This window comes from Dendropsophus ebraccatus, chromosome 10, assembly GCF_027789765.1.
Source record: "Dendropsophus ebraccatus isolate aDenEbr1 chromosome 10, aDenEbr1.pat, whole genome shotgun sequence".
Lineage (NCBI taxonomy): Eukaryota > Metazoa > Chordata > Amphibia > Anura > Hylidae > Dendropsophus > Dendropsophus ebraccatus.
Genome location: NC_091463.1, coordinates 40583198 through 40609608, shown reverse-complemented (window position 1 = coordinate 40609608; position 26411 = coordinate 40583198). Strand labels below are relative to the sequence as shown.

General features: G+C 43.9%; 1 protein-coding gene across 1 annotated transcript; it reads left to right on the top strand.

Annotated features, from left to right (window-relative positions):
• Positions 1-472: 472 nt before the first annotated feature.
• On the top strand, positions 473-22400 carry PRPS1 (phosphoribosyl pyrophosphate synthetase 1). The gene is made up of 7 exons (XM_069986108.1): positions 473-711; positions 8406-8589; positions 8803-8901; positions 11105-11229; positions 11407-11580; positions 19485-19644; positions 21942-22400. The coding sequence occupies exons 1-7, from the start codon at positions 590-592 to the stop codon at positions 22032-22034; spliced, it is 957 nt and encodes a 318-aa protein (XP_069842209.1). The 5' UTR covers positions 473-589; the 3' UTR covers positions 22035-22400.
• The last annotated feature ends 4011 nt before the right edge of the window (positions 22401-26411 follow it).

Genomic DNA, 26411 nt, shown 5'->3' with positions numbered 1-26411 from the left:
GATTTCTTCCACCACTGAATAGGGGATATGTGTCCTGAGGTCACTGTAGCACAATCCTGTGTTATCTGAACTCTCCCTAAGAAGCTCTAACCCCCCCAACCTCAGCGCCATGATTGCCACCATCACAGCAAATAACGCAAACCGCGTAAGAGACGCACGCATCTTTGGCAACCTCCCCAGGAGACTTTGGAACGTCATTTAACCCTGTACCGTCAGGAAGCCCATACGGCGGAGTATCTCTAAGCTGACTGGGAGCCGCGGCTCTCTCAGTTTATAAGCATCGCGCACATGTGATACAAGTGAGAAAATGAATTTCCTATGTAATCGGGACCTGGCCAACACCCTAACATTTGATGTCATTTGCCAATACTCAATATGGCAGACACAGCCTCACTTAGAAAGTATCCAATCATATTTTGCGCCGCTACACGGGGGTGTGTTCAAGCTGTCTTTCATTGGTTGAACATAGGAGTAGGCGGAGCTTAGAGTTTCGTCTCCGTTAAGCAACAGGACATCGTAAGGGCTTTCCTTTGGCCTGCAGTTTCCTCCGCTGTAGTGACGTATCTCCCCCGGGTTAACCGGAGACAACATGCCGAACATCAAGATCTTCAGCGGGAGCTCCCACCAGGACTTGTCTCAGAAAATCGCTGACAGGCTGGGGCTGGAACTGGGGCGAGTGGTCACTAAAAAGTTCAGCAACCAGGAGACGTGGTAAGAAGGCCCCGGAGGTCTGGGGCTGACTGGGCTCCGCATGCAGCTCCCGGGGTCTGGCGCTCAGAGCTAGAAGAGCGATGTGACAATCTAAAATGGAAAAGCCGGGCGCAAGAGTTGCTGGGAATTGTAGTTTAATTGACCTACGTTTACGCGTAATAGAGGGCAAATATGACTACTAGTTCCGGCATGCATCTGTAAGGCCAGGGGAGACAAGATGGAAACACGTGGGAACTGAGCTGCCGTATAGGATGTGCTGATGAGAACAGCGGGGAGCAGCGTCAGCGCAGACATGGCAGCCGGGCTTCTCTTGTAGCTGCATGCCTCTGGTTTATATATACGCTTAGGGCAGTAGAAGTGCTTATATATAATCTCCACGTGCCTAGTCAGACATGAGGGGATGCAGTACAACCAGACTCCCACAGGGGGCGATAGATTATTGGTGCTTACTGGCATAGGCTTCAATTTATTTCTAGTGATGCAGTGTTGTTTTTGGGAGCTTATGAGGGGGCCACACGGGTCTGTTATAGATTAGGCCTCATAATACATATAAGCTTTGGTTGGTCTGTGGTAGCAGGTTAGTGTTGTATCCAGGGGGTTATTCCTTGTGTGTCATACTTGTAAGTTTGGGTAGGCTGCTGTAGGTGGTGGCCATGCCAAACTCTGCCAGAAATACTGGTTGTCCTGGCTGCCAGCCGGGAGAAGGAGAAATGCTATGACATTGGTGCAGGTCCAATGCCATGCAGGGAATCACATTGACAGTGTGATGGCTCTGAGTGTTACTGCATAGGGACGGAGCAGCAGGACAAGGCACATAAAAAACAAACATCTTATCCTCACCCAAAATGTCCCAAATCGTAACAATGCCCCTCAGGGTGGATAGGTGTCACCCAGTAGGTAGGTTCTCTCCAGTAGGTAGTTGCTCCCAGTGTAAACAGGTGCCCCTTTCAGGAAAAAAAAATACTTAATACTTGCCACCCCCTCCTCTCCTGCCGCAAGCCCGGTTCTCTCCCCACTGCTGATTTCAGGCACACATGCAGCCAATGATATCATGTGTGATCATGTGTGCCTGAGCCAGTGGTAGGGTGTAGAGGTCACACTTGCAGTTGACCTCGGCGCTCACCAGGTCAACTAGACTCGCTAGATGATGGGCAAGCGTAGTTTTCGCCAACCACCCCGACATCCTAGGGGGGGTGCCTACTTTCACATACCTGTTGTCCCAGCCCTGAGAGACAGGAGCTAGGGTATAAGTGAGGTAGTGTTTGAGACACGTTGCGTGTGTGAGAGACCATGTACAACCACCCTGACACCAGCTGGTGGTTTTTTTTGTAGCTATAGTGAGATGATCTAGAGTACTTGCTTAGAAACTAGTGGTTGGTTGTGCAGATTACTCCAGAAAGATGGCAGAGCTGTCGATTGTCAAATTTTTGTGCCCTATTAAAGAGGTATTTAAGCAAAAAAAAATATTTCAAATTAACTTATGCCAGAGATTTGCAATTTACTTCTATAAAAAAAAAAATCAAGTCTTCCAGTACTTATCAGCTGCTGTATGTCCTGCAGAAAGTAGTGTAGTTTACAGTCTGACACAGTGCTCTCTGCTGACACCTCGGTCCATGTCAGGAACTGTCCAGAGCAGTAGCCAATTCCCAAAAAAACCTCTCCTGAACTTCATGTGTAATGCTGTCACCAGTTTGTTAGCATGTGGGGCCTGGCCTTCTGTGGCATCACAGGTTTAAATTTCCGTAGATGTAAATTTTAGATTGTGCTACTTGGATAGTCACAAATTTATTAAACTCGTGCACCTTTTAATTGTTGCATCTCATGCTGCGTTTACACGAAACGATTATCGTTTGAATTTTCGGTAATCGTTCTGTATAAACACAGCGCAACATGTTCTCAAATCGTCGTTCGCTAAAAATTTGCAGATCCCTATGTGAAAGATGGGCTTAAGCGATCTTAAAAACAATCGCAATACCGATTTTTCTTACGAATTTTCTAACGATTTATTCGACCAATGCTGATAATTAGAAAACCAAATCGTTGCTTCAAAATCGTTAAACGATTGATTGGGCAAATTATCGCTCCGTGTAAACGCAGCATTACTATGGGAGATTTAAAGGAGTTATCCAGCGCTACAAAAACATGGCCACTTTTCCCCTTCTCTTGTCTCCAGTTCAGGTGTGGTTTGCAATTAAAGGGGTTATCCAGCGCTACGAAAACATGGCCACTTTTCCCCCTACTGTTGTCTCCAGCTCAGGTGTGGTTTGCAATCAAGCTCCATTTACTTCAATGGAACTGAGTTTGAAACCCCACCCAATCTGGAGACGGGAGGGGGAAAAGTGGCCATGTTTTTGTAGCACTGGATATGCGAAGTTTATAGTCTGTTCAGCACTGGCAAAAAGAGGCCCTGAACTGGAGGCCCAACGCAGATGTGAGTGAAGCCTTAGACAGGTGCGGAAAATGCTGGTCTTAGGTTAAACTTCCTGGGGCTCTATGGTCTCATATTACAAACCTCAAGACACTCTGCAAACTTAAAAGTATGTCCAAATGCAGAAGACTTGTTGCAGAAATATTTTGAACATGTGCTCCATCCATCAGAATGGGGGCACTTTCTGCAGTATGTATATGGCTTTTTACAGACTGTATGCATATAAATGGCACTGTCTGCAACCATTTCAAAATGTGGCAAGAAACTTTATAGTGTTTCTATATATGGAAGCAAAACATAAAGAAGAGTATTTGTGAGACTGGGATCACCCATGTGGTTTCGTATCGACTCCTAGCTGTATAGGAAAAATACTAGAGGATCATAAGAAAATTGTTCTAGTTATCTCTTGTATCTACTTCTAAGCTTGGTTCAGAAAAAAAGAGCCACAAAAATCATAGTTACATAGTTAATACGGTTGAAAAAAGACACATGTCCATCAAGTTCAACCAAGGAGGGGATGGATACAGGTAAGGGGGAGGGGCTATAGGTTCTATACATATGCATTTATATTATTTTGCTCTAAGAACTTGTCTAGGCCGGTTTTGAAGCCCTCTACTGTTTTTGCTGTGACCAGATCCTGGGGTAGACTGTTCCACAGATTCACAGTTCTCATGGTAAAGAAGGCTTGTCGCCTCCGGAGATTGAACCTTTTTTTCCCTCTAGGCGGAGGCAGTGCCCTCTTGTCCTTTGAGGGGGGTTTACCTGGAACATCTTTTCCCCATATCTCTTGTAGGGGCCATTTATATATTTAAATAAGTTAATCATATCTCCCCTTAAACGTCTCTTCTCCAGACTAAACAAATGTAATTCTTTTAATCTCTCCTCATAACTAAGATGCTCCATTCCCCTTATTAGTTTAGTTGCCCGTCTTTGTACCCTCTCCAGCTCTAGAACATCCTTTTTATGAATCGGGTTCCAAAACTGGACAGCATACTCCAGATGGGGCCGCACCAAAGCTTTATAAAGCGGTAATATTATATCCCTGTCCCGTGAGTCCATGCCTGTTTTAATGCATGACAATATCCTGCTGGCCTTAGAAGCAGCTGACTGACATTGTGTACTGTTCTGTAGTCTATTATCTACAAGTACACCCAGATCCTTCTCTATCAGCGACTCTCCCAGTGTAACTCCCCCCAGGACATATGATGCATGTGGGTTATTAGTACCCAGGTGCATAACTTTACATTTATCCACATTGAACCTCATTTGCCAAGTGGACGCCCAAACACTCAGTGTGTAACTCAGTCAGTCTGTAACATCTGCGCATCCTCCATAGACTGTACTGTACTACAAAGCTTGGTGTCATCTGCAAAGATAGAAACATTGCTGTTAATTCCATTCTCAATATCATTAATAAACAAGTTAAACAGAAGAGGGCCCAGTACTGACCCTTGGGGTACACCACTTATTACCGGGGACCATTCAGAGTAGGAATCATTGACCACCACTCTCTGGGTACGATTATTAAGCCAGTTTTCAATCCAGTTACACATTAAATTTTCCAAACCGATAGACTTTAACTTACCCATCAGACGTCCATGAGGAACTGTGTCAAAACGCTTTTGCAAAATCCAGGTACACTATATCCACAGCCGCGCCGCCATCCAGGCTTCTACACAAAAATCATGAAATGGAAAATGCCGCTGCTTTCTTTTCCTTACAAATTCTGTATGAATCTGGGAGAAAATACTGCACCAATTTGGAATTGTAAACACACCACAATTGTGTACACTTTCTCATACCGCAATGTAGATCTGTACATAGGGCTTAAAGTGCTGCCCTATTGTACAGATAATGACATCACTTGCATCTGTTCTGCTCTCTACTTATGGCCCTATTCCACGGAACGATTATCGTTCGTTTTCGGACGATATCGACCGCTACGGACGATAATCGTTCCGTGGAATAGAGTGCAACGATCAGCCGACATCGTTCATGTCGGCTGATCGTTGCAGTCGCTTGTTTTTCAACATGTTGAAAAACAAGCGACTGATATAGCAGCGATCTGCTGCCGTCGCTCCGTTGAATAGGAGCATCGTCAGCAGACGCTGCTATATCCTATGGGCTGCCCGGACGATCTAGCGATCCCCCGGGCAGCCCCCCCGCAGCTCCCCGCCGCCCCCTCCCGCACTCACCCGCTCGCTGCAGCCGCGTTGAATAGCGGCGGCAGCGAGCGGCGAACGAGGAGCAAACGAGCGCTGACAGCGCTCGTTTGCTCCTCCAACGACCCGTGGAATAGGGCCATTATGCTCTTGATCTAATCTTTTTTTTCTGGGCCACACAAGGCGTAATTCCATTATTTATACAGACTAAAGGGCCTTTTACATGGGCTGATTATAGGCCTGGAGAGTTTCTAGGAGCGCTCCTGCAGCCAATAATAAGCGTAAAAGTGACAGAAATCAGCTAAGGAGCAGGCAAACCCGATCCTCGCCTGATCGCATCTTTTGAGCTGGTTTTGGCATTTATTCAAACTGGTGTGTAATCCAGCATCCTGCTCTCTATCAGGAAACTGACAGCTCAGATATATACATATCAGTGCTGTTTGTTTTCATGGTCCAAACAATAAGATACAAGGATTATTTGTGCGGCCCGGCCACTGGATTAATTGTGACATGTAAAGGCACTGCAAAGGAGTTCACATAGCACATAAAAGGACCCTATAAAAGGACCCTTATAGCCACTAATATTAGGTCTACATTAAACATTTCATGGTATGATTTTATAGTAATGTATATATGCCCGAAACATGCTTGTTTTAAAGGGAACCTGTCACCCCCCGTGCCGGGGTGACAGGCTCCCGACCCCCTGTTAGAGCCCCCTATACTCACCTGATCCCGCCGGGTCCCGCTTCTGGATCCGGTCGGGTGACGGAGATCTCAGCCGCTGCAGCCCGGCGCGCGCTCTGAGAGATGAGTCCAACGCTCATAGAGAATGACAGGAGAGTCCAGCGCTCCGTCATTCTCTGAGCGTTGGACTCATCTCTCAGCGCGCGCGCCGGGCTGCAGCGGCTGAGATCTCCGTCACCCGACCTGATCCAGAAGCGGGATCAGGTGAGTATAGGGGGCTCTAATGGGGGGTCGGGAGCCTGTCACCACGGCACGGGGGGTGACAGGTTCCCTTTAAGTGGCTTCTTGTGTGTTTGGGAAAGGCAAATTAGGCTGTAGGGGACAGAGAAATGATGGAAATGAATCTCAGAAGGGAAATAATTAGAAAAGTCATGGGAGGTAAAGCCTTATGGGCATCAATTTCTAGATCTCTGCTGATTAAAGGTAAAGCCTTCCCACCCATTAAAGGGGTACTCCAACATGAGGTAAAAAAAACATTCTGCAGAAGCATATTGCATTGCTTACCGGTCTGATCCAGTTCTATAACTACCAAAAATCCATTTGTTTTGGGGGTTTTAGTTCTGTATTTTGTGGTTGTACTTACATGTACTACAAGTTCCAGAATGCATTGCATTCCCTCAGCTGTTCAGAGCTGTTGCAGAAAATCTAGGCCACAGGTGTCAAACTCAGGTCCTCCAGCTGTTAAAAAACTACAATTCCAATAATGCCTGGACAGCCAAAGCTTTAGCTGTCCAGGCATGATGGGAATTGTAGTTCTGCAACAGCTGGAGGGCCTGAGTTTGACACCCCTGATCTAGGCTGTGTTCACACATTGCTGTTTATTGTGTTACTGAATTACTTGGTTGCAGTACTGCACCTGTAACGCCACACAGCACGCTGTACTCTCTGCCTGTAACGCCACGCAGCACGCTGTACTCTCTGCCTGTAACGCCAATATTGGAATAAAGTAAAAAAAAAATTTTTTTCATTTCTTTTGTTCAATGCCGCTTTTTTCTTCTCATCTCCACTCTTCTCCACTCGCATATTATGATAAATCACCCTTTGTCTTTGAAGTTGAGCCCCACAATAAGGACTTTATCTGATATTATCTTATACTTGATATATACTAGAAATCGTTATTGCGATTGTTTAAAGGGTATCTCTCACATCTCTCTGCCTGTGTGGTGTTACAGGCAGAGAGTATAGCGTGCTGCGTGGTGTTTACACAAGACAATTATCGCTCAAATGCGAACGTTATTGCTAAAATTTGAACGATAATCGTTCTGTGTAAACGCACCATTACTGCATCAATTCATTGCATTAATGAATCATTTCGATGAAGTCACTGCAGTATTGTGACAGTACTTAGTGAATGAAACTTAGTGTGATAAATAGTGAAGTTGCAGCAGCTGCTTCTCTCACTCCTTGTCTCCTCAGAAATAATATTTGATAAAATGAAGCGCTCTACAAATATGTTAGATGTTAGGCTGGGTTCACACTACGTTTTTGCAATCCGTCTTTTGCAAAAAAAACAGGTGAAAAACTGATGGAAAAAACTGATGCATGTGTGTGCCTCTGTTTTTTCCATTGAATTCCATTATAAAAAAAACAAAACATAGAAACGGATCCATTTTTTTTAATGTACACAAAAATGTAGTCAACCTCATTTATGTGTCCGTTAAAAAAAACGGATCAGTTTTGATCCATTTTCTTATAATGGAATTCAATGGAAAAACAGATCAAAATAGATGCACGCACGTTTTTTGCAACAAAAAAAAGGATGAAATAAACTGATTGCAAAAACGTAGTGTGAACCCAGCATAGCCTGTTATAGGGCTCGTTCCCACTGAGGAAAGGTAGCGGAATTCCGCGACGGAATTGTCCGCCGCGGAATGCCGTTAGCCTCCCGCTCATAATGGGAGTCTATGGGAGGCGCGCGCTCCTGCCCTGTCCGCGCTGAAGAATGAACATGTTAGTTCTTCAGCGCGGACAGGGCAGGAGCGCGCGCCTCCCATAGACTCCCATTATGAGCGGGAGGCTAACGGCATTCCGCGGCGGACAATTCCGTCGCGGAATTCCGCTACCTTTCCTCAGTGGGAACGAGCCCATAGACAGACTCCACACCAAATACCTGTAACAGAAATATTTTTCCTACAATGAAAAGTAAAGTAAAAGCAGACTTTTGAATCCCATCTTGCCCATGGTTGTCCCTTAACAGTGTTAAGTATGGGCTGGCTGACTATATTTTGTCATATGTGGTATTACCTATCACATTGGCCTTCATTTTACATGGCAGCATGTTATGATCAGACTTGGATAAGAAGTGAAGAACTAGAAGACTAGCTCAAAATTATTCTAATACTGTGATCCACTTTTTGCAGTGTTGAAATTGGAGAGAGCGTGCGAGGAGAAGATGTTTACATTGTCCAAAGTGGCTGCGGGGAGATAAATGACAACTTAATGGAACTTCTGATTATGATAAATGCATGTAAGATAGCATCTGCCTGCCGTGTCACGGCTGTAATACCCTGCTTTCCATACGCACGCCAGGATAAGAAAGATAAGGTAAGGACACGTGCTCTGTAGTTTTCTTTTGGGTTTTTTTTGTGCTCAATCACAGTGGTCAGTAATACAACGTGAGACTGTGAATGTATAACTCTTGCTTCACTTACATAGCACATCTGTCTGCTGCCGAATCCTAACCCTTATGTGAGTAATATTTGGATTATGTTTTATGGTGAATTACATTTTTTTTTTTTTCTTTCCTTCCTTTTCTAGTCACGAGCTCCAATCTCTGCTAAGCTTGTTGCCAATATGCTGTCTGTGGCTGGGGCTGACCACATCATTACTATGGACCTACATGCCTCCCAGATCCAGGTATTTGACAACGGTTGTTATTCAGTACCCCATTTTATTTTGTGGTGTGTATAACCAAGTATAAAATATAGGAAGTCCTCCTTCATAAGAGGGAAGAACAAAATAGTTAAAGGGGCTGGGTTTGGCAGCAAGCAGTGATTGCTAACATTGCTCACTGTGCTACAATTACTAATAATAATAGCAGTCACCCCTCAGGTACTGAATATAGGAATATACAGTACATAGAGGAACAGGGCCCTGTTCAGTATAAGCACTGTTCATCAGAGCAGGGGCCTAGAAGTTGCCGACACAAATGGTGGCAACAAAGAGCGTCATCGTGTGAGAAACGTACATTGGAGCTGGGCTTCCTCTCAATCTTCTGACTCCATTTTACACTTAGCTTTTTATTTGTAATCTACCTGCCAGTGGGTTAGTGTCACTTTAGCAGTTCGTCTTTAAAGCGACTCTGTACCCACAGTCACAAACAGCTTGTACCTTTGGATAGCTGCTTTTAATCAAAGATCTTCCTGGGGTCCGCTTGGCAGGTGATGCAGAGTATGACCTAGAGTATCTATGCCCTAGGATTGCACCGTCCCTCCTCCCTGCCGCCTTAATCATTAGCAATTCCCCAGGCAGGAATTTTCCTGCCCCGCACTGATTGGTCAGCCAATCAGTGTAGGGCAGCGCACTGATTGGCTGACTGCCAGGAGATGCAAGGAGGCCCCGAAGCAAGCAGGTGTCTGGAGCAGTTAATGGGATACTCACAGCGGGAGGACAATCCCAGCCAATTCAAATACATGGGCAAGTATGCGCGGCAGATTTCGCAGCGAGAAATCTGCTGCAGATACGCTGTGTGTAAAGGCACCCTAAAAGTTGTTTTTTAGGACAATGACTGCATCATATGCCAAACAAACCCCAGGACAGAGCTTGGATTAAAAGCAGCTATAAGAAGGTACAAGCAGTTAGGAGAGGGCAGATTGTAGGTTGAGAGTCGCTTCAAACTTATATTGACCTAACCAACCTTTTTTCTGATATGTGGGTCATTTAAAGGGGTAGTGCGGCGCTAAGAAATTATTCACAGAATAACACACATTACAAAGTTATACAACTTCGTGATGTATGTTATGTCTGTGAATCGCCCCCTTCCCGTGTCCCACCACCCCCGCACGTGTACCCGGAAGTGTTGGTGCATTATACATTACCTGATCCGTGTCGCGCATGTCCGCCATCTTGTGCCAAACGTCATCTTCGGACAGACGGCCGAACCGCTCCGACCATCCCTAGTGCCGGCCGCCTTCTGCAGCGTCATCAGACGCTCAGCCAATCGCGGCTGAGCATCTGATGACTCTGCAGAAGGCGCCTGCACTAGGGATGGTCGGAGCGGTTCGGCCGTCCGTTGGCAAAGTTATGCTCAGCCAATAGCGGCTGAGCATCTGATGACGCTGCAGAAGGCGGCCGGCACTAGGGATGGTCGGAGCAGTTCGGCCGTCTGTCCGAAGATGACGTTTGGCACAAGATGGCGGACATGCGCGACACGGATCAGGTAATGTGCGGGGGTGGTGGGACACAGGAAGGGGGCGATTCACAGACATAACATACATTACAAAGTTGTATAACTTTGTAATGTGTGTTCTGTGAATAATTTCTTAGCGCCGCACTACCCCTTTAAGTAGACGGACCCCAGCCTGTTTTTGCTTTCTTGCTACCAGGCTCCAGGTTATATAGATTTGTAATGTAATTCTATTTAAAAATCTCCAGTCTCCCAGAACTTATCAGCTGCTGTATGTCCTGCAGGAGATGGTGTCTTCTTTTCAGTCTGACACGGTGCTCTCTGCTGACATCTCTGTCCATGTCAAGAGCAGGAGAGGTTTTCTATGGAGATTTGCTCCTGCTCTGGACAGTTCCTGACATGGACAGAGATGTCAGCAGAGAGCACTGTGTCAGACTGAAAAGAAAACACAATATCCTGCAGGACATACAGCAGCTGATAAGTTCTGGGAGACTGGAGATTTTTAAATAGAATTTACATTACAAATCTATATAAACTGGAGCCTGGTAGCAAGAAAGCAAAAACAGGCTGGGGTCCGTATAGGAAGACTTGAAATTATTAAATAGAAGTAAATTACAAATCTTTATAACTTTCGGAAACCAGTTGATTTGGAAAACAAACAAGAAGAATTTCACCAGAGAGTACCCCTTTAAGTAAAGTTTTTATATATTACAGGGTTTTTTTGATATTCCTGTGGATAACTTATATGCTGAACCTGCTGTCTTGAAGTGGATTCGAGAAAACATTGCTGAATGGAAAACTTGCACAATAGTGTCACCAGATGCAGGTGGTGCCAAGAGGTAAGATATAAAATTGTAAAATAAGTATTATAATGGATAAAATAATGTCTCGTGTGAAGGCTCTAACTGGTTTGAAGAAATTGGAAAATGGGGCAAAGTCCATATTTCTTATTACAAATTCTCTTGTGTGCTTTCATACACTTTTGGGAGGACTATTATGGTTTCTTCTTTGTCTAGAGTTACTTCAATCGCTGATCGACTGAATGTTGACTTTGCTTTAATACACAAGGAAAGGAAAAAAGCAAATGAGGTGGATCGTATGGTTCTTGTGGGAGATGTGAAAGATAAAGTGGCCATTCTTGTTGATGACATGGCAGACACCTGTGGAACCATTTGTCACGCAGCAGATAAGTAAGTGGTAACTCATTCAAATATTGTGGGTTTTTTTTGTGTGTGTTATTGCTATTAGCATTGCTCAGTCATATTGGTGCAATGTGCAGTTAGTAAGGGGCCCTGTTACACGGGGCAATTATCCTCCCAATGTGATAAAAACAACAATCTGCCAAAGAGCCGCTTATCAGCTGATCGCTGTCTTTCATAAAGTTTAAAAAACATTCCCCCCCAGCCGCACTTTGTCCATGTAATAGATGCACAATCGGCATATCGGAAAGTGTATAGAAATTAATAGTTATATCCTTATATACTGTCCCTGTTCCCCACACACCACAGCTGGTGCTGGCACATGTGAAGCAGTCTGTGCAGTGACAGGCTGCTCAGCAAATCACCGGCCGTGGCACGGTTTCATCTCTGCCAGTGATTGGCTAAGCAGCCTGTCACTTCAGAGACTGCTTCAGACATACCAACAGCGGCTGCGAGTAGGGGTCAGAAGGATACTGGGGGGGCATGGACAGGTAAGTAAAACTTCATTTTCAACATATGCAGCAAAGGCTGCACGGACTTCGCTAATTAAACTTTTGAAATATTTACACTGTTCTGGGTGGTTCACACTATGTGTGTTGGGTCTGTGTCTTGCTATTAGTGGTGAGCTGTTTTTGTGTGTCTGCAATTTCAGCCATAGCAATGTGCTCCTGCCTAGTGTGAATGGTGTTGTAGGAGAGCCGTCCAAATTTGTCTTTTTGCCACTGTTCTGACAGTGTGTCAGTGCAGAGTGTGAATATTTGTTTCGGAGCTCCCATCATTCATTAAATTTTTGAGGTCTGGTTTGCAGTATACAGTCTGTGCATGGACCCGTATATTACGGATGTGTCAATAGCTCCACTTGTGCAGGAAGGAAAGCAAATCATGGCTCCAAATGTAGTTATTTTGGTGCATGCTATTGCAGTTTCGGTATGTATCACTTTGTTTTCTGGCATGTATGTAGGTTTTAGACTACTTTCATATCCATTATGAAAGTTTTGATTGGTTGGGCTTGTGGTGCAGAGACCCCATATATGGCTAGATCTAGCTAGGAGAAGTATTCTGCTGTGTGCTTCATTTCCGGGCTCACCACTCGAGCAAAATCATTGCAGGAGATGGGCTCTATAGATTAAGGGCCCTTGTACATTATGAAATAGCACGAATAAGCACCGGCGCATTCCATGTGCGCTCCCACTTGGAACAACTGGCCGTCCCATAGGCTGTCAATTCCTTTTTGGGCACACTGCTGAATATTCCTGAATAGCATGGAGCCTATGGGACGAGCAGATCTTAAAGCAGGAGGGGGTGGGGGTCTGGTGGCTGCGGGCGCATGGAATCCGTTGGAGCTATCTGCGCAATTTCCGTAATGTGCAAGGTCCCTTCCGTAATGTGCAAGGTCTGTAGTTTTCAGCGAAATCTGGTGCGGATTCCTTCGCTGTCACTTTCAATACAATTACATACTCTCAGTGGAATTGTCATCTTGCTTCCGGCGTCTGGATGTCCTGATCAGCCAATCAGTGGCTGCGACGGGGTAGTGCACTGATTGGCTGAGCTGGATCTAGACACTGGGAGCGCCTGAAGCAAGCTGGAGCGCAGACCCAGTATTGTATGCACAGGCCTGCGGGGGGGGGGGGGGGGGTTAAGGGGGCTGTCTTTTACATACTCACAGCGGGATGACAATTCTGCTGTGACTATGTAATTGTTTTGAAAGTGACAGTGAACTTGTGGGAAATCCACTGCGGTTCTGTTACGTCTGAACCAGTAGCGGATTATAATAGGTCCTTTTCGAGCAGTAGCCTGGGGCCCAGAGCTCCTGGGGGGAACATGGCTGCCAAAACAGACTTATACTTTTAGTAGTGAAATGTCTTCTGGCTAGTGATGTTACGATACCAGAATACCAACTTTTTTTTTTCAATGTTCGATACCAATTCAATACTTAATAAATTATATTTAAAGGAAAAAAAAAACACAAGAATAGAATCTCTCCCCCCCCCCCCCCCCCCCCCCCAGTCAGGTCAGTATGAACCAATTTATGTTCCTTTCATTTTATTTCTTTAAAAATAAAGCTTCCATTATTTAAAATACATGTTCTTGAATAAATTGCCCTACTCTCACTGTCGCCCACTTTTTCCTGGCTGGCGGGTGAGGGGCATTTTTGCTCAGTTATCAGTAGTTTTATTTAGTACCGTGTTTTTGTGTGGTACTGAATTTGGTGGTTTCTGCACTTTTTTTCTGATTACAGTGCGTGACCAGGAAGGTGACAGGTAGTGTGGTCAATAACACTTCAGCTGTCAAGGATGATGGGGGTTGTAGTCATGTAACACACACTTCAGTTATCAGGGGGATGATGATGGTTGTAGTCATGGAATACACACCAGCTATCAGGGGGATCATGGGGATTGTAGTCATGGAACACTTCAGCTATCAGGGGTTGATGAGGGCTGTAGTCATGTAACACACACACCAGTTATCAGAGGGATGATGGGGGTTGTAGTCATGTAACACACACACCAGCTAGCAGGGGGATGATGGGGGCTGTAGTCATGTAACACACACCAGCTATCAGGGGGTTGATGGGGACTGTAGTCATGTAACACACACACACACACACACACACACACACACACACACACACACACACTAGCTAGCAGGGGGAGGATGGGAGCTGTAGTCGTGTAACACACACACCAGCTAGCATGGGATGGGGGCTGTATTTGCACTATTCCTGCTGTCAGGGCATGGTGACCACTGACTCAGCAGGGTGACTTGGATTTGGGCAGCAGGGTAATCTACAGGCTGCAGCCCCCCTTCCCAGTGAGAGCCGGGCCGACCCCCTCTTCACCCCTTACATTGCTGATTTTCCACTACGGTAGAGGCCTTCCCGCCACCCACCTCACAGTCCTCTGCAGCCAGATGTAGTGGCCGCATCTCCTCCTCACCTCCCCCATTTCCAGCCTTTTCGCCCGGTTTCCTCTTCAGGGTAGCTTCACACGTACAGACTTGCAGCGTTAATAACGCTGCGAGTCAGCTAGGTCCTGGCAGATCACTTTCACTACATACACACAGCGGTCTGAACGACCGCTGCGTGTATGTAATTCTGCCGGCCGCTTAACCCCTTCAACTGCCACCCGGCTCCTGCTCTGTATACATTACCTGTCCTCGCTGCACGGGGTCCTGGCGTACTGCTCTCCCGCCCGACCAATCAGTGTGTTGCCCTGCCCCAGCCACTGATTGGCCAGGCGGGAGAGCAGTACGCCGGGACCTGTGCAGCAAGGACAGGTAGTGTATACCAGTGTTCAGACCCCTGTGTGTATGTAGTGAAAGTGATCTACCAGGACCTAGCCGACTCGCTGCGAGTCGGTACGTGTGAAGCTACCCTCAGGAAGCGCCCGCCGCTCTCCCTCTGCAGCCAGATGTAGTGGCCGCATCTCCTCCTGCCTCCCCCATCTCCAGCCTTTTCGCCCAGTCTCCGGTTAAGGAAGCGCCCACCGCTTTCCCTCTGCAGCCGCCGACCCTGCTCTGACCTTTGCACTAAAAGGTTAAATGACTGACGGCCGCGGGATCGCTGGCCTCAGTCATTAGTAGCGGGGGTCTGCTACACACAGTAGCCGACCCCTGCTGCATAGGGAGCAGGTTAGGAGGGGGGTAATGCCGCTGTCATTGTGACAGCGGCATCTATACAGTTACACAGCCGGCACATGCGATCGCTGTGTGCCAGCTATTTGTAACTAGCGCCGCTGTAGCGGAGAGAGGGAAGGCGGGCTGGCGGGCTGAGGAGGAGACACCAGGGGGATACGCAGAGGACATGACAGGCACTCCGCTCACTGCCCACCATGTCTCCTGCTGTGTACTTTATGATAAGCCGCACTGCTGCGCGGCTTATTATAAAGTATCGAATACCAGGAAATCCTGGTATCGAACCAAAAATCGATAATAGAATAGATTTTTTGGTGCATGGTGCATCCCTACTTCTGGCTACAGTTCTGCCATAATTTGCAAACAATGGCTGCTTTTTTACCTTAACCTCCTAGGGACATATGACGTACCCGTACGTCATATGTCCCCAAGAGGTGTTCAGAGCGGGGTCCGATCGCCATGCCCGCTAATACAGTACAGTAATCAGATGCAGCTGTCAAAGATTACAGCTGCATCCGATTACCGGATACAGCTGTTCCCTGGTGTCTAGTTGGGTGGATCACTCAGCGATCCACACATCTGTACCGGCCGGGTGTCAGCTCCAAAATGGCGCTGATCCCGGCTCCGCACTCAGATGCTTTCGGCTTCAGTAAAAAGCCACCTCCTCTAATAAAAGTCTGAATCACCCCCCTTTTCCCATGTTTTAAATAAAAGTAAATAAATATGTTTGATATCACCGCGTACGTAATTGCCCAAACTATTAATTAATCACATTCCTGATCTTGCACGGCAAACGGCGTAAGCGCAAAATATCCCAAAGTGAAAAATTGCTCATTTCTGGTCTCATCAAATCCAGAAAAAATTTAATAAGCGATCAAAAATTCGTATATGCGCAATCAAGGTACCGATAGAAAGAACACATCATGGCGCAAAAAATGACACCTCACACAGACCGATAGACCAAAGGATAAAAGCGTTTATAAGTATGGGAATGGAGCATCTGTTGCCTCCAGATTGGGTGGGGTTTTGAAACTCTGTTCCATTGAAGTAGATGGAGCTTAATTGCAAACCGCACCTGAACTACCTGAGACAACAGTAGGGGGAAAAGTGGCCATGTTTTTGTATCGCTGGATGACCCCTTTAAGGAACATATATTCGTTAACAATGGTTTGAATTTTTTACAGGCCATCAGATACAATAAAAGTTATACATTTTATATATCGTTGTAATCGTAACGACTTGAGGAACATGCATAACAAGTCAGTTTTACCCCAGGGCAAATGGCGTAAAAACAAAAAAACCCTAAATAAAAAAAAATAGTGTTTTTTTTGTTTGTTTGTTTGTTTAATTTTACCCCACTTTGAATTTTTTCCTGGTTTAGCAGTGTACTTTTATGCAAAAATTCTGCCTGTCATTGCAAAGTACAATTAGTGAAGCAAAAAATAAGAGCTCATGTGGGTTTCTAGGTGGAAATGGCCTTTTGCTATGGCCTTTTAAACACCAGGAGGAAAAAACGAAAACGCAAAAACGAAAATTGGCTCCGTCTTTAAGGGGTTAATTTTGCACAAATCAGGGCATCATGACATTATCTTTCCTGTACTATGAACACCACGCTAGCACTGCCATATTTAAAGTGGAGTGGTGGAGGGCCCAGGGTTGGTGAACAGCCCGGGGCCTATGGTAAAGTTAATCTGCCCTGGTCTGAACCCACACGTAAAATGAAACCTGAGCTGTGATTTGCTGCTATGGGCAACTCAGACATTGTTAGTAAATCTGGGCCACTGTGTGTGAACACGAAGCTTATTTAACATGGTTGCATTTGCTCCCATATTACAGACATAAAACTTGACCTGGCTGCTGGTCTGATGACCTGAACTGACAGCTGTCAGCTCAAGTAATCAAACCCGTGGATGGGCCAGGACTTGCCACTGATAATTGCAACAATGTGCATGTAATGCTCAGCTGTAAAACTGGCTTAGAATGCAGGAATTCTGTAAACCTTTAAGAGCCATGAAAGGGGAACTCTTTACCTGCTGTAGAAGCATATAGCATTGCTAACCCAGTTCTGAAACTACAAAAAAATCCATTTGGGGTTTTTTGTCCTGTATTGTGTGGCTGTACTTTCTGGTTGAGCAGTTGTACACAGTACTACAGGTTCCAGAATGCAATGCTTTCCCTCAGCTGTTCATCACAGTCCTCCATCCTGCCCATTCCCCTTCCAAAGCTGTTGCAGAACATCTAGGCTGTGTTCACACATTGCAGTTTCATTGTGTTATTGAATTGTTTGCATTACTTTATCACTGCATTGTGTTCCCACCCACACAGCACACTGTTACTACCTGTAACGCAGATATTGAATTTTTTTTTTTTTTTTTTCATCTCATGCACATATTATGATCAAGCATCTTTTATCTTTGAAGTTGAGCCCCACAATAAGGAGTTTATCTGATATTATCTTACATGGGATATATTGTGTTTACCTAATTTTTTGTTCAGGTGGGATTGGCAGCGCCGGCTCTGATCCTCTGTGCCGTTTAGCATCATTTAATTGTGTTACTGCATGATTTTTGTGAAGATGCTGCAGTACTGCAATGACACTCCAACATGTGTGAACATAGCCCTAATTTCACTCTAGACTTTTGCACAATCAGTGAAATTGCAGCAGCTGCATCTGGCTGGTCAGAGATGGTGAATCCCTCAGGGGATTGGGGGATCCAGCCAAGCTTCCTGTGAGATCATGCCCTGCCCCCTGTCTCCATCATTCTGTGCTCAGCAAACACACACAATGTGAGACAGAGGCATGAAATATTTGTCTCCTAAGTGGGGAGAGCAGTGGGAGCAGGAGACAATGTGAATTGGCACAGAGGCATTTTTTTGTCACTTACTGGTTTTTAATCAGCTACCAGTGTGACAGAGCCGTACAGATATGGCAATACATTGTATAAACGCATCTATATAACCATTAATATACCTTTTAATAGAAAATGTTTTCCTTATGTGATATTCCCCTTTAATTGCAGCCACTAGACTTCTTCAATAAAGAAACATTGATGTCTACATAAGGAAGGACCAAATTACACAATTTGAAAAGTATTTAGACACCTACAGCGATTCCTACAGCCACTTTTGGGACATACCATCTAAATCTATTATCTGGGGAAATCTTAAATTCTCCCCACTGCCTCCCAGTGACATAAAAAATTAAACCAGTTGTACCTAAACCCAAAGTGTTCCTGTGCTCAGTGGCGTAGCTACCATAGAGGCATGGAAGGCGGTTGCTATGGGGCCCTTGGAGGGAGGGGGCCCAGGGAAGATAAGAGCCTCCTATGTCCTTTTACTTAACCCCTTATTTACTGCAGTGTGTAAGTGACAGTGTTCTCTAACATGCTGCTAAACAAAGAAAGGGTTAATACAGCAGACAATTAGCTCTCTGCCAGACTACTCTGATAACCTCTGAGTTCCTGCAGAGGTCAGGGGTTATCAGTGCAGGAGTAGGAGAGAGCTAATTGTCTTCTGTGTTAACCCTTCTTTGTGTTGCAGCATGTAAGAGAACACTGGGTCACTTACACACTGCAGTAAATAAAGGGTTAAGCAAAAGGTAGTCTGCTCCTGCATCTATGTATATAACCATAGGATTCTGCCTCTGGCAACAAGACAATTTTTTTTTTTTTTATGTCCACATCACCGAGTATGTATGTGTGTATATATATATATATATATATATATATATATATATATATATATATATATATATATATATATATATATATATATATATATATATATATATATATATATATATATATATATATATATATATATATATATATATATATGTGTGTGTGTATATATATATATATATATATATATATATATATATATATATATATATATATATATATATATATATATATATATATATATATATATAAATAATATATTAGTGTTTAGTGGAGGGGGCCCCATGAATCCTAGCTAGGCCCCTGCCCGTGCTTTATCTAGAGCAGGCATGTCCAAACTTTTTTCGAAGAGTGCCAAATTTGATGAAGTGAACATGTGCGAGGGCCGACCATTTTACATGCTACATGCTTTATAACACAGGCAGATAATAGCAAGCTGGATACCTGGGGGGCCGTAAAAGTTCGGAACGCAGGACGCAAATGGCCCTCCGGCCGGACTTTGGACATGCCTGATCTAGAGCAATTTATGATAGTGGAGTAACTTTACAATGTGAGATGTATAATTTTTTTTTTTCTTTGCAGGCTTCTATCTGCAGGAGCCACCAAAGTGTATGCAATCCTGACACATGGTATATTTTCTGGTCCTGCCATTTCTCGGATTAATAACGCATGTTTTGAAGCTGTGGTGGTGACGAATACTATACCTCAAGAGGAGAAAATCAGACATTGTTCCAAAATTCAGGTATTCATTTCTAAATGTAAAATGTCTTTGTATAGAGAGCCACCATATGGAGCAGGTTTTTAAAAGTAGTGAAACCTTTCCCATTCAGTTTCTTTTGCCACCTATGAGCAAAATATAATAGTACACACACAGCACAATTTGCCCTAGCAGCCCAAAGTCAGTGGGATCTGTTTGGATCAATTTTAAATCAAAGCTAAAGTCTTAGGTCATGTGATGTAGTGGTTATCATGTCACTTTCACATTAGAGAAATCTTAATATTAAATAGAATAAAATCCTTTTTCATCACAGTCTAGTGATTTGTGAGACAACTGTGCTACAAAATCAGTGTGTTGCTCTTGCATTAACATTTTTCTTTGTTAGGCTATGTTCCCATGCAGTATTTTTGCTCAGTATTTTCATCAGTATTTTTCAACCAAAACCAGGAGTGGATTGAAAACACAGGCTCTGTTCACACATTGTTGAAATTGAGTGAATGGCCGCCATTTAATGGCAAATAACGGCTGTTATTTCAAAACAGCCGTGGTGGCCATCCACTAAATTTCAGCAGTGTGTGAACATAGCCTTTGTGTTTTCAATCCACTTCCGGTTTTGGTTAAAAAATACTGACCAAAAATACTGAGTGTGCACATAGCCTTATGCAACGTTCTCACTACGTATCTTTGCAATAAACAACGGCCGTTTTTGACAGTGTGAAAACACACTAATGTGTGTGGAACAACGGCTGTAGTGTATACACACTGTATACATGATCGCCGGTGTTCCAATCGGTCACACAAAATAATTGACCGGTCTATTTTATGCGGCCGCTATTCAGTGAACAGCAGCCTTACAAAATAGCCTGTGCGCACAGTGTAAAGTACAGCTCGCAGCCATACTTTACATTGTGCTCTATGGCTAATTTGAGTTCTGGCACACCCAAATGTGCCCGCATTCCAATTAGAATGAAGTTATGTTCGCCCAGCCAATACTGCAGTATCTGCCGGGTGGATATCTGACACATTAGCCTTTGACACTGCAAACAGCAGCCATGTCAAACAACGGCCGATGTTCATACAGCGTGCGAATATGGCCTTAAACTGTAATGCAGCATTATTTCATCTTTTTATATGGTTGTTTAACCAAGTTAGCCCCTAAAAGTTTCATTGATTTGTTTTAGTTGGGTTCACGCTGTGTTTAAAATGGTCTTTTGGAGGTATAAGTTGGCAATCTTTTAAAAATATCTGCTGCAAGTATTTGTTTGGGAGATGGATCCAACGTAGTCACTAGTTGACTATCTGCAATCCATTAAACTGACAAGGTGGTGGCTTATACTTTATACCAGTGTGATTTTTCTGATAGCTCTTGCATGCAGAACCATTGGCAGGATCCTGCTGTCACAATTACAGCCTGATGCTGTACTGTGCCAGACCAGTAAAAGGGAATAAAAAAAATCTTCCGTCACTAAAAATCCTTGGGCACAGCACTTGTATGGAGCACTCATCAGAGTCTGCCTGGAGGTATGCAGAGAAACAATCTGCATCTTTTCTCAAACCCTGACTATACGGATCACAAGTAATAGGCAGTTACTAATGAATTCTATATAGGGACAGGAACACAGAAAATGTATTCCCCCACATTAAATAAAATTGTAAAAACTAAATGAGAATACAGGCAGTTTCCTAAATCCTGGTTTCCTTGACTGGAGGACCCCCCCCCCCCCCCCCCCCCCGACTTGGTTGTGGAAGGTCTGGATAGCTCACTCATAATGAGAAACACGTGATGGTGTCTCTGCAGAATTTTAGCTTGTTCTCCCCTGCCACCATCTGCTTTTGCACTTACAAAAAATTTTCAGTACCTGGTGATTATGACCCATATACAAAGGCTGCATCTGAAACTAAGGGAGGGCATTAGTTAAAGGGGTACTCTGGGCGGGAGGGCTTTTTTTTTTTTTGCTATGGACTGGGAGAGGGTGGATGAAGGCAAACAGGGATCCTGCCACAGCTGCTGAAGAGCTGAGCAGGCTGGAAACGTCACAGACCAGGAAGTAGCGTGATGCGGGACCCCGCGCTGGGAGCTAAGTGTACGTTGTTGCCTTCATCCCCCCCCCCCCCCCCCCGGCCATGGCGAAAAAAACTTACACCTTTTGAAACATAATCTGGAAAAAGATACATCTTAAGAATACAGTTTTCTAAAAGGTGAAATTTAGTTCTGGGCATAAAGGCCCAGAACACACCTTCTCATAAAATGGTTAATTTACTTTGTTTCATGGTACAAAAAAATTCTGACTGCTCTCCTTATTACTTCCTTTTCTTAACAGGTCATTGACATCTCTATGATCTTGGCAGAGGCCATTCGCCGGACGCACAACGGGGAGTCTGTCTCTTACCTGTTCAGCCATGTTCCTTTATAGCACCTTCACTAGCCTATGATGTTGTTTTTCCTTTTATTTGTCCCTGTATGTACACTTAAAGGGGGCACAGTGTAGTCTGCTAGTTATTTTCCATTCCTAATTTGCAAGGAAACCCATTCTTGTGAAAAAGAATAGAAATGTTATTGGTTCTACTGGAGAGGCCCGTATCACCTGTAGCTGCAATGGAAGGCATGAAGAGTCCGTCCATAATTTTATTTGTGCTGTGTATTTTAATGGACTTGGTTGGAAATTGCCACTCTGTGAAGATGAAGATTGAAAGATGAAAATTTGGATGTCTTTATCGTGTTTTTGTTTTGTTTGTTTTTTTAAAATAAAGCAGGCTATTTCTCAATAGTTCCAAGATGACATCAGTGCTATTCAAGCATTTACTGGTATTTGTTTGCTTTTTATAGTGCTTTTTAGTGACTGACAAAGTTGGTTCTCAAGACAAGCCACAGTGCATATTGGGGTGGGTTCACACTGAGGAATCCACACTGAGAAGTTTTGTCTCCATTTGTTCCACTTACGCCCACATTTCTGCCTGTCCCATAGCCTCCATTCTATAGTCGGGCGAATTCCGCTGTCCATCGAAAGAATTGATATGTCAATTCTTTTGGTGGTCGGTGGAATTCGCCTGTGCATAAAATGGAGTCTACGGCATAGGCGGAGATGCGCATGGCCACGAGCGACAGAATCCACTGGAACTTCTCCGTGTGGATTTCTCAGTGTGAACTGGCCCTTAGCCAGTAAAAGTCTTATGGGGGGGTGGAAGGATCTAAAGGAGAGATGGAAATGTTTTCTAGGCCTTGTAAGAGATGAAGGATCACCAAATGCTGCTGTGTTGCATTATTCAGACTGAAAAAGTATGATTGTTTATTCTGTGTAAGAAACGTATACAGCTAACAAAAAGTGAAATATTAAAACTTTTTTAGTCCATTTATACTCTAGTTATAACCAACCTTCACCATTTTTCATAATCAGTACCTATCTGAAAAGACATTACGCTTGGCTAAACAAATAGTAGGAATTTGCACAGTTACACAATGATCTTTTCTTTTACCAAAATAGACACTCTCTTGGTCAAAACTCTCTTCACCCTGCAGGTTACGGTACAGCAGCTAGATTATTTTGTCTGTACCCCTTTTGTAATGTCATCTGTTTATCAAAGACCCCCTGAGTCTGCTCTACCTCTGCTCTGGCTACATTGACCTCTTATCTTTATCGGTTACTAGGGTCATTCCATCTATACCCGCACCACCATTTACAAAGCCCATGAGGTATATTGTTTTGAACCAAGGTTCAAGAGATGTAATTTGTTGAATTCATTTCTATGCTTTGAAGAAAATCTTTCTAAAATCTCAGCGGTAACTGCAAAACAGGTCACATTCACACATGCGTGATTCTACCCATGGCTACAGACAGGATGCAAGACCGCCACAGACCCCTTTATTCAAGATAGGGGATTCATGCCCCAGCACACGTGTAATGAGTACAGATTTATGTATGTGGCCATAGGGCCCTATTCAACGGGACGATTATCGTTCATATTATCGTTAAATTGTTCGAATCTAAACGATAATCGTTCGTTTGAATAGCAGTTAACGATTAATGACCAAACGAGAAATCGATCATTTAATAAGACCTGGACCTATTTTTATTATTGCTTGTTCTCAAATCGTTCGCATTGAATAAGATGTTCGCAGTAGTGACTAATGCAATAGCGAAGACAAGATGACCGCAAGAACGATCATAAGTAACGATTAGATCGTTCCATGTAAATGGGTGAACGATTTTAGGTCTTCCGCAATAGCGGTCGTTTATCGTTAACGATTATGCGAACCATAATCGTCCTGTGGAATAGGGCCCTTAGAAATCAATGGGTCTGCATATGTGGGCTTAAAGGGAATGTGTTATCAGAAAATGACTGCTGAATAAAAATGTTTAAAGGTAATGTTTTGCAATGTAAAAAAAAATGAAAGCAAGAATACTTCTGGTAATAGCAAACTGAAATACAGCTGCTGAAAAAAAAAAAGGCTGTCCCTGCTCAACTGTTGCAACATCACCTTCCTTCTCTTTTTCACAGGGAGGGAAAAGGAGCAGCGCTATTTTGTTGTTGTCTACACAGCAGTACACATAACAAGTGTGTCCCCAGCCAACTTCATATTACACCTCAGCTGCTGCAGAAAATCACACTACACCTTAGCAGCTGTAGAACCCCCTAAAGCTAGCCTGCCTGCACTCACCTCCCATTCCCCGCATGCACATAGTACTGTTACACTCAGACAGCTCAGGCCTGTACACTTGGTATGAGCAAATTTACAGTAATGGCAAAGTGCTTCAATTTGCTTGGCCGTTGGCTGCATTTGAGCTCTGCTCCGGATGTCTCGAAAACCTGGATATAAATTGTATATAGCACTTGAGCTGGCATGCAGGGAATAATAATAGGGAGTGCAAGCCCTTTCAACTCAAAATACACATATGCAAACAAAAAAAACTAGTTGAAAATAATTGGACTGCACCTCACAAATACTGCACATTAAAATATATCTTATATATCTTCACATAAATGCAAGGAACGGACTATTAAAAACATTTAAAATCCAAAACCTCACTGGCCATGATGTGTCCCAGTAAACCCAGACCCACCCATACAATATCCTAAGTGGCACCAATGACCATATATAAAATAAATAATATCACAAAAAGTCTTGACAATATCTGTAAACAACTATGTCCTGCATCCCTGAGGAAGTCTGAGTGACGGAACGTGTGGGATGTTCTGTCCTGACCCACCATGTGACTGCCATACCGTCTGTATTGTACTATTTATTTTTTTCTTCATATATGCTTTGCACTTGCACTTTTCTGCGCTCATCACTCCATATACATTGGGTTGCACTGGTTTATGAGGTTCAGCTATACTGATTAGCACCTTATTTAATCAATAATAATCACTTCCTTCCGATTAGTCAAAATTGGATTTCCTTAATTAGAGTAATATACTGATGATAGAGGAAAACTTTAAAATATAACCTTTATTATTATTACCTTGTTAAAACTCTCAGTTCGTAGAATCAGCAAATTTATTACTTTGATTTTTTACTTTTTACTTATACAGTGGCCATCACCAAAACACCGTACATAAATCCATCAGGATAATTCATATTGCACTTATAGAAATTGCACAGTCCTTGTAATAGTCGTATTGCACTATTCACATTATCTTTGCACTTTTCCCGCAATCGTGTAATGTGCATAACAATTATAAAGTGCTTATTCTCAAATTCATATTGCACCTTGATTTAAATTGCTCAATCCCCTTCACTGTATTGCACTTTTCACCGGTGTTTTTTTGCAACCTTTCCGCAATAGTGTAATATGCACAGCAATTTTTTGGTGCTTATTTTATTTCATTAAGTTCATATCACAGTTTATATTAGTTCCATATACAATGTTTTTCTGTGAGCTTCAAAATTATACTTTTTTTAAAATTATTTCAAAGAAGGTTTTTGTACTTCCCTTAGTGTATTTCTTTACTTTTATAGGGGTTCCTTCATACTTCATTTCGCTGGGCCAGTAAGTAAGTACCAGTAAGTATGGGCCAGTAAGTAATAAAACTTAAATTTTACATCAAGTACTACTACACCAATCATTGAAGGAGTAATGTCCATCTGATGCTGTCAGCGCCACCAAAAGTCCCAGATCTTCCTGCACGGTTGTACCTCCAGCTGGCATAACCTTCCTTTGATCCTCCACCGGGATCTCCTGGCCCGCAGACTGGCTGCAAGAGGCTTGTTATTTGATTAGGCGATCGGCTCCAAAGTCACCATTTCTATTTGAATGTCCAGTTTGAAGTAACACACTATCTGCGCCCCCGGTCTTTTTTAATCTCTCCAGTTACAACACTTTGACACTTCATTACAGTAGGATTGTGCATAATCCACTGCACAGACAAATTACCAAAAGGTACCATGCTAGAGGAGTGCCAGCTACATCCCACTGTTAGCGCCTGGGTGCTGACAGATTCCCTTTAAGGGTATATTCACACGGACGGGCAGGTCCTAACAGTTCCCATACACTACATACTTGCTGCGGTCTAAACGACCGCAGCGAGTATGTAATTATACCGCCCTTAACCCCTTCTGCTCCCCCGCTGTGTATATACTTTACCTGTCCTCGCTGCACGGGTCCGGCGTCCTGCTCTCCCACCCGGCCAATCAGTGGCTGCGGCTGGGCAACACACTGATTGGCCGGACAGGAGAGCAGGACGCCGGACCCGTGCAGCGAGGACAGGTAAAGTATATACACAGCGGGGGAGCAGAAGGGGTTAAGGGCGGTATAATTACATACTCGCTGCGGTCGTTTAGACCGCAGCAA

What these genes read in the sequence shown, in the direction of transcription:
- PRPS1 (XM_069986108.1), top strand. Translation starts at nt 590, where the DNA reads ATGCCGAACATCAAGATCTTCAGCGGGAGCTCCCACCAGGACTTGTCT. An exon ending in TACATGCCTCCCAGATCCAG is followed by an intron (nt 8,902 to 11,104) that starts GTATTTGACAAC and finishes TATATATTACAG; the next exon opens with GGTTTTTTTGATATTCCTGT. An exon ending in GATGCAGGTGGTGCCAAGAG is followed by an intron (nt 11,230 to 11,406) that starts GTAAGATATAAA and finishes TTCTTTGTCTAG; the next exon opens with AGTTACTTCAATCGCTGATC.